Source organism: Manacus vitellinus, unplaced genomic scaffold (assembly GCF_001715985.3).
Source record: "Manacus vitellinus isolate BGI_N305 unplaced genomic scaffold, ASM171598v3 scaffold_4_pilon, whole genome shotgun sequence".
NCBI classification, from domain to species: Eukaryota; Metazoa; Chordata; class Aves; order Passeriformes; family Pipridae; genus Manacus; species Manacus vitellinus.
In genome coordinates, this window is record NW_021940604.1 from 6,505,222 (window position 1) to 6,520,351 (window position 15,130).

Below are 15,130 nucleotides of genomic sequence, written 5' to 3' on the forward strand. Positions count from 1 at the left end.
TAAGCAATGTGTGTTTACTTGATGTTGGGACTTCGGTTTGCTTGGTTTAAATTCCATTCTGTAGCACTCTTCCTTCATTAATTTATTATTTCCCTTTTTGCCTTCAATTCCTTTTCATGACCTTTGCTTATTTCTTTCCTTACGTTTCCTGCGATGAATAGAATACAATTTTCATTTCATTTTGAACCTCCTAAACCTTACCTCTGGGTGTCTTGAAATGACTCTTTAACTGAACAGTTAAAAGTACAAAGTTGACTGCTATGACCTTTTTTTTTTCTTTTTTCTTTCTTTTCTTTCCATGTGTATTTTTCCCAGTTTTTACATGTGAAAAATGGCCTTGGCTCTTTTTGTTTGTTCTACCTTTTTGGGCCACCCAAGAAGCTGTCAAATGGCGTACACACCAGTATTTACAGAAGCGATATATTATTTATGATTGTGCCATCTATATAATTAGATGTACTTTAGAAATTAAGAAAGCATGGCATGTTTGTTAAAGAGCTTTTAAGTCTTAAGCCAAAACACTGCAAAATATGTCAGAAAGTCTCTTTCAAAAAGAAAATAGTATTATAAATTACTTCAGAGAGAGGTTGTGACTTATGCATTGGTCTGCATATAATAAACTACAGAGATGATCATAATATCTAACTGCATAAATGATGTTGTAAACCTCAGATGTCAGAGTTAAAAAAAAAATATCAGGAACCCAAGAAAATAAACAAATATTTACATTTGGTGCAATAACAATTTGCAAGATGGTTAAACTCAAATTCAGATAAAAGACAGCAACAGAGTTGGGTAAAAAATTTTACTTTCCTGTAAAAAAGAGGAACAAATCTTTAAACTTTGTGGATGATATTATTTGGTAAGGATAGTATGCTTCCTCTAGGGACAAGTTTGGGGTTTTAAAATCTGTTCCTCCACAATTGGGTGTGTGTCCGGCACTCATCTGGTTCCCAAAGTGCAAAGGTGGTGTATTGACAAGGATTGGTATCTAAGGAGAGATTGCAAAGCAGTGAAGTCCATCACTGCCCTCTTTGTACCTGTCAAAGAGTAGACATTCTAAACTGCTGCTGCTGCATTTGAAAATGTCACCATTAATGGGCATGCAGTCAAAGGATTTTTTTAGTTAGTCAACATTTATTATTGGAAGACGCAGTGATCTATGTGACAATATGGTTTAATTACCAAGAGCTATCCTAGGGCAATGGCTGGATGTTTTCCTAATAAATCAATTGCTATTTTTATTTTTAAAATTAGGCATGTTTGTTTTCTTTTTGTGAATGGCATTAGTCTGCCACTGTTGAAGTTGATTAGCACACAAAAAGTTGACATTGCAACTTAACTTTCTAAAACCACCCCTACCCCCCAAATAACTTAGCTATCTGGGACAGTTTAAACAATCATGAGAGTGAAATCTCTGTTAAGTGGCTCTTGTGTTTGTGTTTCTGTTTGACTTTTAGTTGTAGATATCTATGCACATTATTAGTTTATTTCATTAACAGAGACCATCTTTCCCCGTGTTACATTGCTGTTTCAGTTGGCATCACCTTGTAGACATTAGTGTCCAGAATGTAATTTGGAGTACACTTTTGGGGAGTATTTCCCAAATGTGAACTTAAGGCTGGAAGGCTCTCTCTGTTCTTTTTGGTTTTCATGGGGTGTTTTGATTTGGAATCTGAGTACAAAAGTACTGAAGCTTGGTGATTTAAAGGATCCATTGTGCATTGTCCATAACAGATGTTCTAAAATAACATCAGCATGCATATAAATGTAACTTGCAATTGGTCTTTTGTTATTTTCATATAAATTTCTACTGAGATTTCATTCCACAAAAGTAACAGGAGAGGTATTGACAGAGGACTGTCAAACAGATGAATAGTGTGTAAGTTAAATTGATCCAAGTATTTGATTGCTGTTGCCAATTGGTGGCAAATATCATCAGTGTGGTTTTTAAATATGATTAAATAAATAATTTTCTTAGGAGTTTTAGTCAGTGGAACTGAACATCTGGACTAAGGGTAGTTTTTATGAATATGCTATGAATACTGGATACAAATTTTTTTATAATGTCAAATTATCAGACATTTTAAACTGACTGTAAAGGTCTTAATGCAATGATTATGTTTGCTTTTGTGCACGTGTCGCTCTCAGCAGTTGGGATTTGACTGCTGTGTCTTTGAGGAAAAAAAATAACTCTTTATAGTAAAAAACTATTTTTTAAATGGACTTCTAAAAACCACATTTGTTTTCCTAAACATTTCAAGAGCAATCACATTCTGAAGGCACTGTTTTTCATACAAAATGTCAAGTCAAGAAGCCTGAATAGATGTGGTCACATCATGATGTCATAGTCCTTCAACAAGCTGTAATTGTCATCATAATAAATACCTGCAGATGTGTCAGTATCTCTACATAATTGCTCAGTGTGAATCCATGACAATGGACATTGTAGTCCTGTGTTGTACTGCTGCTAGTATCACAAGTAATTTTGAGTAATCCTGGCCCAGGATTGGGCTGAATGGTTGTTCTGTAGTGTGTTTTTTTGACTGACACAAGATTTAAATAGTAGGCTATTGACTCTCTCCTGTCCTGGGATGCATGTTTGCATGTGTTAAATAAAGATGGTAACGATCAGTGAATGCCTTAGGTTTGTGCCTTTGCCTCACAGCACTTTACTTGACTGGCAAGGAAGAATTATCAAGTGAATTCTAACTTGTGCTCATTGGATTCTCTGAGTAATGTGACCTAGATATTTTTGCACCTGTCGACTTCTTGTCTTTGAGACCTACCTTCACATTAAGCTTTAGAAAAATGTATGCTGGTGTGTAATGATCCTGTTGAGCAAAAGAAGAAGGAAGCAGTTCATAAATACTGCAATCTGAAGGGCCAAGCTGGCCTAAGAATGTTCCCCGTAAAAATTCTTTTGTGTTCCTTTTAAATTATAAAGCTTTTATTAAATGTTTTGAAAGAGGAAGGAAAGCATTAGGGTCATTTTTTACATGGTTTCTTGGAGTGTAGTGACTGAAAAATGGAAGCAGAACACGTAAGGATTTAAGAGTCTGGGCTTTAAGGATTTTAAGAGGCTGTACTGTGGAAAGTAGAGATTGGACTCCTTGGTTCTGAGCAGCAAGGAACATGCTTTGGTGTGGCTTCTGAAGGAAACACTCCATCTATAAGGCCATTGCTTATTAAAATGGCAAATGTTCTCTCTTTCTCAAGCAAGTTTTCAAATGTAAATGTTTCAGGAAAGGTAAAAAATGAGAAGTGTCTAAAGTATGAGGTAAGGTGTTCTTCTGTGATCCAGTTAGCATAGATTATTAGGTGAGTGTTAATGAGACCACTTAAGTGAGTGTTAATGATACCACTGAGTCATGCTGGCAGCTTGTGGTTTCCAAAGGGATCTGAACATCATCCTACTTGTGTGATTCTCTCCTTTGTGCCTGTTCTCACAGCCTTGCTAACACACAGCCATTGCTAAGTCAGTTTTTCCCACTGAGCAATGAACAAAATAATTCCCTTATTTCTTTCCTGCCAATTCAGGGAGGTGACGTGATTCATCATGAGCTTTCACAATGAAAAAAGGAGGTGGGATAAAGTGGCAGGAAATGCAGCATGTGGCCATCTCTTTCACTGCTACTAAGCTTTTAGATTGGCTCAGTTATCTTGTGAAACCTCATCTTTTGGATTTGGTTATGGTGGTGCTGGCTATCCTCACAACTTATTATCTAAATTCGAAGTTACTGATCACTTGGGAAAGACTAGTGAAATAAAGTCATTGTTACAGGTTTACTGACAGTTCTTGAGGTTTCTTACTTCTTTGTTTTTTGTGATTTTTACAGCAGTGTTTTTAGTCTCCATTTGATCATCTCCTCTTTCCATTGATGCTTCACCTTATAAACTGTTCACACATTTTCTCACTCTGTTTTGTATGCTTCAGCTTTTGTTCTCAGATCCTAAAAAATTAATCTCCAAGATTTCTCCTGCAGTTGTGATAAGTGTTAACATATACTAAGGTTGGTGTTACAGTTGCACTGAAATAACACTTAGCTGTTTCTGAAAGTGTCATTTCATTCCTTCGCTGGCAGTGTGTTCTTACTTCTTCACTTGGCACAGTGAAGAACACTTTGGTGTTTGTCTGATACTGTGATGAGCTGGTCTGAGGAGACAGGCAATAGAAAATCATGGTTTTAAGTTCTTCTGGCTCTGTCAACCAGCTCCCCACAGGGTAAAATGAACACCAGGCTTGACCTAAGAATAAGGAGCCATAAAGACACAGGCAAAAGTTTGTTCACAGGACTGCTGAAAGAGTAGAAGCTGGACCATCTGTTTTAGTAGCAGTTGTTGGTTAGGTAGATACAGCTGCAACATCACACCACATTGTTAAGGCAAATATATTGCTGCTTTTGCTTCAAATTGAATGCATGAGGATGATCTGTCATAACGTTTCTATCCATGAGATTCTTCCACAGAAAAACTTTTCAGCCCTTTCAACTTTCTTCCTCCCTCATTAAGAATTCTAATATACTTTCATTGGCAAGTGTTAGTATTACCAATGTTTTCATTCTCTTAATTTCCCTCAAATATTTTTACGTTAACCTTGTCACAAATGTATGATCAAATACAGCAGTACGTTAACTATAGCCTAAACATTTAAACCAGAACTGCGGTCATCACCTCTAAACACTCTGTTATTCTTCAATAAGAGGTTGCATTTCTATTTTCTCTGCATTTTAAGTTTGCAAGGGCTGGAATTCCAGTTTTTCTCAGCATCAGTAGTTTTCATTTCTCTGTAAAGTTAAATCGTAATTTTGCTGCCAACTTTGCCCAAGCCAAGTAGAAATATCAGACAGAGCTTCCTTTACCAAATAATTGGTTGTTCAGTTAGTAGGCATCTGGAGGATTAAGGGTGAACCTTAAGACACTGTGTTATGTCTTCATTAGTACTTATTAAGTTGTCTTTTTTTAAGGAAAAAAAAGCAGCTCCAGATTTAATAGCTTTTATATTTCTTAAACGTGAGAAGTTTCTGCTTCGCATTTGTCTGTTCATTTTGACATGGTTGGTAGTTTCCTCCTGCATTAATAACTAAGCAGAGCAGCTTGCGAGCTGTTACCATTAAATTGCATTTACGTATTTGTGCTCTTCTGAGTAGAACGTTTTGCTTTTTAATATGCTGTTCTGTGGCATGTGTCATATGCCTTTCTATTTTATGACTGAGAAAAATGAGGCCCAGTTTATTTATCATAACATTCATGCAAACCCTTTAATACATATCTTTTTTCATTAGGATCGATTCCAGTTAAACACTGTGGCAGTTTTTCTTATCCAGCCTTTTCTGTCCATTTCTCCTTTATAGACATATTAGGTAGTTACTTAGCTTCACAATGGTTGGAAAGATATTTATTAAAAAAAGAGTTCACCAGAAAAGTTTGAAGATGAAAATTGGAGCAGAGTGACAAGTAGGTTAAAAATACCAAGTCAGTCTTTAGTAAGGAATATATATATGTGTGTGTGTCTGTGTGTGTGTGTTTACACATAGAGGGGTTGTGTGTATGTGTGTGTTTTTATTTTTGTCTGCATTTATCTGAGTATCAAATATATGTCTACATATTTCTGAGTATTGTTTCATGGCTAGAAACAACTTTAAGTCAGTATAATTTGTTGTCTCCTACTGTGTCAGCATAGAAGAGAATGGGTCCGTATGTACAGAATTTGTCTTCCAAGACATGTAATGTATTTTTTTAGCAGTAGGGTACAAAAGTACCCTAGGATTATGCTCTTTAAAAAGGCTCTGTAACTGTATATTTCTTTGTGGTGTTGTTTGCTCATGTGTTGTATGTGTGAATAAATTTAAATGAAGTGTTTATCAGAATATAAGGACCCATTCAGAACACAAATTTAAAGACAAGCACTGTTCAAAGGCAATGTCAATTTATTTTGGGAATACAATTGTATTGCACTGAATAAAGGTAATATCATCTATCCAGAGTGTTTAGTTCTTGGTATTCTAAGCAGTAGTCATTCAATCAAAATATTCTGAAGCCTTATCCTAAGGAAGTTCAGTAACTTCACCTTGAATAGCCCTGTTGGAATTTGAAACAGATTTATGGCAGAAACTTGTGTTCCAAACAGCTGTCATGCAAAACCATTTAGAAAACCCCTGAAAGTCTGGTGAACTCAGAAATCCATTGCGCATGTTGTTTTGACTTTTTTTTAATTAAGATAATACATCCTTCCAGGAAAACCTCTAATGTAGGTCTTTAACATAAAGCCATAGCTAAAATAAACTGATGCACTTTGTCAGTGTGCCTTTTAAACACAGGGCTTAAGGACTTCAAATTTATAGCTCGCCTTTCCTGTGGAATTACAAATAGTTTGATATCGTACGTCAATGGAGGCATAAAAGTCACAGAAAACAAACCAGAATTTGGACAAGGATCAGAGAGTGAGAGAAAGAGTCAGAATGAGAGCATCTGTCTTACGGTCTTGGATTTGATTTAAAAAATTTAAAATTCTGTCAGTGTAATCTCTCCAAAATAAAGTTAGGCAATGCAAGTTTGTTTCCTGGCAATAGCTCTGTTTCCACTATCCGGCATATGGGACACAGAGGGTGGGTCCAGGCTGCCTGGGGAGAAGCAGAGCAAACTGTTCCCCCTGCTGCCTTCCAGCGCTGGAACATTTCCCCCATGTTAGGGATGCTCGTTTCTGATCCACCCTGGCCTTTTCCTATCTCATAAACAAGTTAATCTTAGGGAAATAACTGGAAAGGCCTTGGCTTAGTAAAAACGAGATGGAACCTACTGTGCAAAGAGTAACAGCATTCAGATTACATGTGCCAATTTTTATACTATGTGTTTAAATATTATCATTTGAAAAATGGTTTATGTGAATGATTTTGCTATTTTTAATGGGTTTGTATGGCAGTGTTGACTCCAAGTGGAAAAATAGGTGGTCTGGAATGAAGAGTATCTTGAGTGAAGCAGTAAAAGGAAGTGGGATGGTATAGATATTTCATACTCCTTAAGGGGTGGGTGATATGATAGTATACATAAGTCAGAGGTGTGATCATGACAGATATAAGTAAAACAACCTCAGAAAGTCCAATTTTGAGTAGAAGATGCACCGAAAGAAAAAAAACAACCCATCTTTATTTTGAAAAAATCACATACTATTGAGTTGCTAATGCTTCATGTGGCAGTGGATAAATACATACATTTTGATCTGACAGCACAATTTATCACAATAATACTGGTAGTTTAACAGGAACTCACCTCAACCATGCTTTGATTTCTTGAAAAACTGTAAAGTTTCATTAAAATACTCCTTTTTTTCTTTTCTATTTTCTCTTCCTTTCTAAATAAGAACTTCTCTGCAGCTACTTTGCAAATGCCAGTTAAATCATGAGTTTTAATGTAGTATTCAGAGAGCTTTTTTTTGAATAAACAACATTTTATTAATTGTTTTCCATTTTTTTTTCTTCTGCCTCTCATTTCAGAACGGTTTGATCACCACTGTCCCTGGGTAGGCAACTGTGTGGGGAAAAGAAACTACAGATTTTTTTATATGTTTATTTTATCTCTGTCCTTTCTGACAGTCTTTATATTTGCATTCGTTATCACCCACGTCATCCTTCGTAAGTATGCTGATGAAATCAGATTACGTATGTAGCCATTTGCTTGAGTTTTTTAAGTTAATATTTTGATCATTCAGGGTTTATTTCTTTATTATTTGTTTATTTGCCTTTTCTCTGAAGCTTCACAATCCCCAGTGAGTCCCATTCTGGTCTATAGTAGGCCCCATTCATAACAGTCATTGACTTAGCAGTAGCTTTAACTTAATACGGTGTTAATTTTTTTAATTTTTTTTTTGTCCTTTTATGGATGATTTATTGGAAAAGCATCACACATACTGTATGTCTAAGTATACAGATAGTATCATTTACCCAAAGAACTGTTATGTGCTTTTTTTAACTGTAAGCATGGGTCACTTGCCAACCAGGCAAACAGGTAAATTACTAGGAAATAGGTTGGAGCTATACTTTTGGTTGTTTGCCGTTTAATTTACATTGTTCTCTACCTTATTTTTAACACACATTATTTTCATTTGCATAGACATTCTGAGAATAACCAATTCATAATGAAGCGAATCTGATAAATATTCAGGAGTTTGAAGTTGGTTTTTATTTGTGTTCTGAATTGTGTTTGAGGTCAGAACTCTTTTGGGTGTTTTCTTTTTTTTTCCACACCCCTAACAAATTTTGCTGGCTCCTATATGATGATGATCTCATTTATGGTGACAGGCTATATGACTTGTCTTTAAAGGTCTTTTGTATGTTGGAGTTTTTTAACTCACTATCATAGGAAACTTCGGAATGTTTTATTTTTTTCACTAATTATGTAGGATATTGCCTTGAAAAGTAGGTCTTTAACCATTTTGGAAATGTGATCTTTTTATTTCTTTGTATTCTGTATTACAACACAAACCTGGTAGAAATAATAATTTTGGTATTTAAGACATTTATAAAGCTAACTTGACAATGGTAATATTAGAGAATGTTTTCCTGAAAAAAACGTGTTAGATTGTGCTCTTCTAAATTGCTTACAATGTGCTGGGAAAAGCTGTATTTTAAAAAGCAGAACTCCTGCTTTTATTTGTTCTTCACAAAAGAATGATAAGAGCACTGAGCAACTCCCTTATAGCTTAGAAATCTAGCTCATAGACTAGAACTGGTGTGCCTAATTTTGAGGGAGTCTGAATAAACAAGTTGTTCTCACTAACAGATACAGCATTTCTAATACCAGTTGTTTAAAAAGGGAAAAGTAGTTGTTGGAAAAAGAACACTTGCCATTAATACTTAAATCCGTGACATTTATCTGGGCATACACACAGATATACATATATACACACATTTTATATACATATATACATACATACTTTTTACATTAAGAAGAAGAGAAAGCGTGTTTTTTTTCTGCCATCTTACCTTACTAGAGTTCAGTAATTGAAAACATTACTAGTCTGACAATGTAAAACTACTTTTGACGCTAACCTACCTTCATTTCACAAGGACTGCAGTGCTTTTCTCTTTAGTTTTCAGCATATGAATTACCAATATTATGTCAATATTTCATGTACTGTATGTAAAGTAGGTTTATCTAGTGGATTTTAACCTTACAGTGTCCATTTCTAAGTATGATTTAGACGAAGAGCAGAGTAATTAATTGTGCCTCTCTGTGGTTGAGAAACACTTCAGCATTGTGTAGGTGTTACAGATAATGTATAGTAAATGTTAAATGCTAAAGTGTCTACCAGCTGCAAAATATTCTTGCTATGGAGGTTTGTCTACCTTGGATGAGACAGGGAAAAACATCCTTAAGTTCCAAAGTTTGGTCAGTCCTCAAAGGCAATGGGAGCAGGTATGAAATGCAATTAGTTCCTCGATGTTTATTTGCTACACTGGGGCTTCAAGCCCAGCTTTCAGATTTGTCTTCTGTAATCTTGACAGTGTCCAAAAAAGAGTTCTTTACAAATAAAGTTTTCTTGTCACATTGATCGCTCCACTCTGTGCCTACCGTGCTTCTAGAAGTCCTCATATCTACCTTTCTAATAGTTACCGCTCAACTATTTGTGTTCTATTTTGCAGCCCTGTAGTTGTTCAGCTGGTGCTAACCATTTAGCAGGATTCTCAGTTACTTAATCTGAACCTTTATACTTGGCATAGACTGCTTTTTGTTAGTGTGTCTGAAGAAAGTCTCAGTTATTAGACCTGGAACTATGACCTTTCTACAGTGTTTCAAAGTCATACATGTACATTTTCATAAGACCTGACAAAATTATTTTATTTTAATGCCCCTTGATTTGGACAGATTTTGAAATTTGTATATTTTTCTAATACATCTTGCAAGCTGGTATTTTATAATTTTTGGGAGACCTAAGTGGTGATATGAGATACATCTTAACTTCTGAGGCATACATTGGAAATTTACTCTTGCTAGGATTAAGAGTGTGTGTACATAATATCTTTGAAGATCATAAAACTGATTTTAAATATCAAAGGTATTGTCTTGCAAGACTTTCTTCCATCTCATGAAGCTGAACGCATTTTCAGTAGTAGCAGTGTCTTTGTTCAGAGTTACTCATCTCTGTTTGAGGCATCAGTATTTCAACTGTTTGTTGCAGTGAAGAACCCTCCCCTTCTGATGTTTTGGTCCCACTGCTTAGAGGAGTGTGACCAGCAGTAGGGTGTAGAGATCACACCTACCTGCTGCCATTGCCATTAAGGAACCTAAAAAACAGTAGAGGAGGTAGGGGAAATTCCATTAGTCCTGTACCTTGAGAATAAGAATCAGTTATGAGAATCTGAAAAGTCTCAGAAATACAAGGTAAGTAACTTTCCTTTTGTAATGGCGAACAGTAAATTGACCAGATAGATCTAGAGAATATTTTTTTATTCTTATAAAGACAAGATTCTTCTCTCTATACAAGTCTTCAGATGAATTTAGCTAAGTGGAAAATCTTTCTGCGGGAGGACTTTCAACCTGACGGATTTAAATCAGTTATGTTAGATGGTAAAATTCAAACTATGTGCCTACAGTGTGCCACGTTAAGTTAGTTTCTACCGAAGATTCATTTGCTGCAACCAGGAAATTGTCAAATCGCCCTTTTTGACTACTGTCTCAGGGTTATGGAACCCAAGTGCTTCTGCACTCTGCATGCTTTGCATCTCTAGTTGAATAGCTCATGCTTCTCTTGAGCTTTTTTCAGCTGGTAGATTGTGTTTTATTTGCCAAGAGGCAACAGTAACCTATTAGAAAAATCTTCTACGTAGGTGCATAGGGTGCATAGGAACAGGATTACAGTCAAGAAAGCTCTGCTTCCGAAACAAAGGATGGAAAATTGAAAAATCTGAATTTATAGGATAAATTTTCCAAGTCAAAAAGTTACTTTGAAAAACAGTATTTCAAAATAAAACAGGAGGTTATAATTTTTTGTTTCCATATTAGGTCTGAAAAGAACAAGAATAATCGGAAATCTTGTTCATGGGAAAGTATGCTTGCATCAATGTGGTATGACCGAGCAAATATCCTGCAGATGTTAAACCTTATAACTTACCCAGGATTTTTTCAATGTTGTTGCTGCTGTGCAGCATATTCTCCTATTCATATTAGTAAATCTATTCTATGATTATTTGATTAACTTCAAATATTAATTGTTTTAACTATATGAAAACAACCTGTAGCCAATTTCTTACTCAGCTGGTAATTTTATGTTCTATTTCTACAGGTTCTCAACAAACAGGGTTCCTCAATGCCCTGAAGGACAGCCCTGCAAGATATCCTTTCACTGAAACAAATTGCTGATTTTGTTACAAAATAACATCTGAGATGTGGGTTTGCTTTTTTTTTTTTTCGCTATTGTTGGATATGTGCTTTGGGACTTTATCAGTTAATGACTTCATCACTTCCTGCACAATAGGATTTTTTGCCACATGTTGGAGGTAGGAAAGAGACTATAGCCCAGAGTGGTTTTTATTCATCTTTTGCAGAGCAGTCCTCTTGACAAAGATCTGTAGTTTCCATATGTGATGAAATATGCTTCATATTTTGTGGTGAATTTCATAAATATATCTTACACTATGCCCGTGCTGTGGTTTCACTTAAAATGTTCAATAATTCTCCTGGTTTTACGTCCAAAAGTATCCAAAATGGCTGATTCTTTTCAGGATAGAAAAAGTAGATTTTGGAACAACTGAAACCATATGCTGTCCTCAAAGAGTTCAATTCCTGAAACTATTCTTATGTTTTTAGAGTAGTCATTTTCAAATATTAACTTCTGGTAAGCTACAGAGCAATATGTAACTTGCCTACACAGAGACTATTATTGTTGTTCAGCCTGGAGAAAACAAGACTCTGGGGAGATCGTTGTGGTCTGTCACTATATAAAGAAGTCTCATAAGAAAAACAGAAAGAGAGACTTTTTACCAGGGCCTGTAGTAACAGGACAAGAAGCAGTGGTTTTTAACTGAAAAGAGGGTAGGTTTAGATTGGCCAAAATGAAGACGGTTTTTACAATAAAGGTTGTAAGACACAGGAACAAGTTCCTCGGAGATGTCGTGGGTGCTCCATCCCTGGAAGTGTTCAAGGCTGGGTTGAATGGGGCTTTGAGCAACCTGGTCTAGTGGAATGTGTTCCTGCCCATGGCAGAGGGGTTGGAACTGCATGATCTTTAAGGTCCCTTCCAACCTAAGCCATTCTGTGGTTCTGTTTTGTAAATGCTCCATGTACTATTTGTCTCTTCATGACAGCTTTCTGTATATTTTCTATTCAGTGAGAATGGAGTCAGAAAGCAGCTAACATAATGAAAAAATGGGAAGCTGATATAACTACTGGTTAATTTCTTTCTTACATTTCTGTACAGACCATAGGCTTCCTGTTCCTTATGTATATATTTTGAATGGTTTGTGTCTGAATAAACAGTTTGCACTTCTCACAAAGATACTATAAAAAGAATTCTTTCCCTTTTTTCCATTGTGCCTCACAGAGTTTGCTTTTCCACAGGAGAGTAGGAAGAGTCCTTCAGAGTTGTGCATAGAGACCTCCCTTTCCAGATAGTTTTCCCAAGTGTCAAATTCTGCAGATACAATTTTTTTGTGTTTTTATTCATCAGGTAGAGTCACTGAGCTGTAAACTCCCTGTTTAAACAAAGCCATTGTTCGGATTTTTTTGTAGAAATAATTTTACAAATCACAAACTTTTATAAATAGCATAACCATAGCTTCCAATTAAAATAATTACAATCAATTCTCGCAAAAGGCGATTCTTTCAAACTATTTCCAAACTGAGAATAGCTTTCAGTTGTCCTTAAATCAAAATGTGATCACTTATGCACTTAAGGATTTTTTTGTACAGGAGCAATGGGCTATTAATTCATAATTTATGTTCAGAGATGTGCTGCTTTGAATGGCTCAGTAGCGCATCGTCTAGAAATGCCTGATTTGATAGTGATATGTTGGACAATTTAATAGCTTGGTTACAATTAACAACAATAAAAAATTAGATTGTCCAAATACTACTGGAAATGCTGCTTTGGAGCCAGTCAACTCAGGCACAGAGAACATTGCTATTTCTATCTTGCTAACAACCCTGTGTGAGATATCATATTATGCTAGAAAGATAATTATACTATAATATGCTAGTAAGCTATACTTTATGTTGAGCATATATTGGGTTTTTGTGTTTCTCTTTAATTAATGGACTCAGGTTTAATTAATGGCGTCATGTTAAGTTAACATAAACCACACCTGCTGTTCTAGAAGTCTTTCTGGATCTTGGTGTGGGGAACTGAAAAATGTCCCTTCGTGTAGTGAACTGAAAGAAGTTTTGAACTGAAAGAAATTCCCTTTTTTGTCAGTAGGAATTACTGTGGGGAGGAGAAATATACTTTTCAGTACCTTTTTGAGTGTAATTGTGGTGTGGAACATCCTGTAAGTGATGTGTTTGGGTTGCAGGGAGCCCTTCTGCCTCTAAGGTTCTTATTATCTGACCAGGTGAATCTTCCTCCTGGTGTGTAGATTCTATCCAACAGTGCTTGTCTACAGCCTTCTGTACTACTTCTACCCTCTAAAAGCCCAGTTTGTATTGTGCATAATATTTTGGCCTGTTTCCTTCTTTTACGTGTTCTGGAACCCTCTGCCAACAGTCTACTTCCTTATCCATTCTTTCTTGTACTCCTCGCTTTAGCTGTGGCCATTTAACAGTCAGCTGAGTCAGAGTTCCTATCCTGTGTTGGTTTGACTTCACATAGTTTGAGGAGGAGACAAGAGGGAAAGAGTAGTGAACATGCTGCTCAGGAATGAACTTTGGTCATCCTGCTGCTTTTGGAGAAAATTTGCTCAAATGCAAATGTCTCTTTTCTGGCTTTAAACCACTCTGATTGGAATAGGTTGTAGGGAAAGTCACACCAGGACTTCAGGTGTTTCCCAGTTCGTTAGGGGAGAGCAGCTCTGCAGTACAGAACTCTATGCTGTTAACTAACATTAGGATTTTTCATTGCAAACACATCCATCCATGCATTTTCCGGTCTGTGTCTCTGTGTAATGGTGAGGAGCTGTAATATTTCTCTTCCATTGATACGTTCAGGATGTTTATTCTGTGTTTTCAGGCTATGTCCTTGTTCTGGAAAATTTTGACTTGACATTGTCTTGGAAAGTGACTATACTAAAGGTTGATATGGTTAATATACAGATTATTTTTATCCTCTTCCCATCATCTTCTTCCTACTGATTCATTTGATCTATATCTATGGGAACCAAAGCTCCTTCTGCTGTTGATTTGTGTTCCCTAAAATAAAACCCAAAAACCTATTAAGTGTTGTAGAAAATAGCGTTCTCAAAGCAGATGTATTTTGAGTTCATGGCTATTTTGTGTAAATAAAACTATATATAAATAAAAAACTGTAGCAGGAAGCTTTCTATAGAAAGTTCCTCTTTATGTTTGCTTATATCAAATGTAGAAGCAACTTTATTGTCTTATTGCTGAAACAATGATTCCTTTAGAGTTAAAGGAATTATATAAACTCTAGTTTATGCAGTGTTGAGTGCTGACTGATTTTCCTAGTATACCAATCTCACTTTTAAAGCCTAGCTACTTCTTTATGGGTATAACATTTGGGTTATACAGTTTATAATGAATGGAAATACAGGTAGTTTGAAAAGTTGTAGTGATGCACACAAATGTGCATGTGCACACCTTTGCTGCTCTCTTGAGGTGAGGGTGTTCTTGCTGTACATGTACCTGTGCCTCTCCCTTTAACTCAGAAGTGAGAACACCCCTAGAGCTCACATGCTTGTACCTTGAGTGCAAGTCCCTGTACATTGCACCTCATACTGACAGTCTGCTGTTTGGATGCTGACTACTCGATGTTTGACAGGGATGGCGCTGTGTCTGGGCTCAACAGATTCCAGCAGATTTACCTGTGGCTATACCAAACCAAGTTTTGACTGCTGCTGTTCCCACTTCTGTGGGAACAGAAGTTATCTTTCTGCCATTTTTTGTGATTTGCTTATAAATCAGACTGATGTCTGCATTAAAAAGTCTACTTGTAATTCCTCAACTAGTGTTTAATAGCAGCACA

The 15,130-nt window shown here is 36.1% G+C and overlaps 1 protein-coding gene across 4 annotated transcripts in view; it reads left to right on the forward strand.

Annotated features, from left to right (window-relative positions):
- ZDHHC14 (zinc finger DHHC-type containing 14) overlaps positions 1-15,130 on the forward strand; it is a 99,268-nt gene that overhangs the window by 70,043 nt on the left and 14,095 nt on the right. For all 4 annotated transcript variants that reach the window (XM_018077996.2, XM_018077997.2, XM_008932330.3 and 1 more), the window contains exons 4-5: positions 7,494-7,631; positions 11,282-11,330. In XM_018077996.2, coding sequence (XP_017933485.1) covers positions 7,494-7,631; positions 11,282-11,330 — 187 coding nt within the window. The remainder of the gene's footprint in view (positions 1-7,493; positions 7,632-11,281; positions 11,331-15,130) is intronic.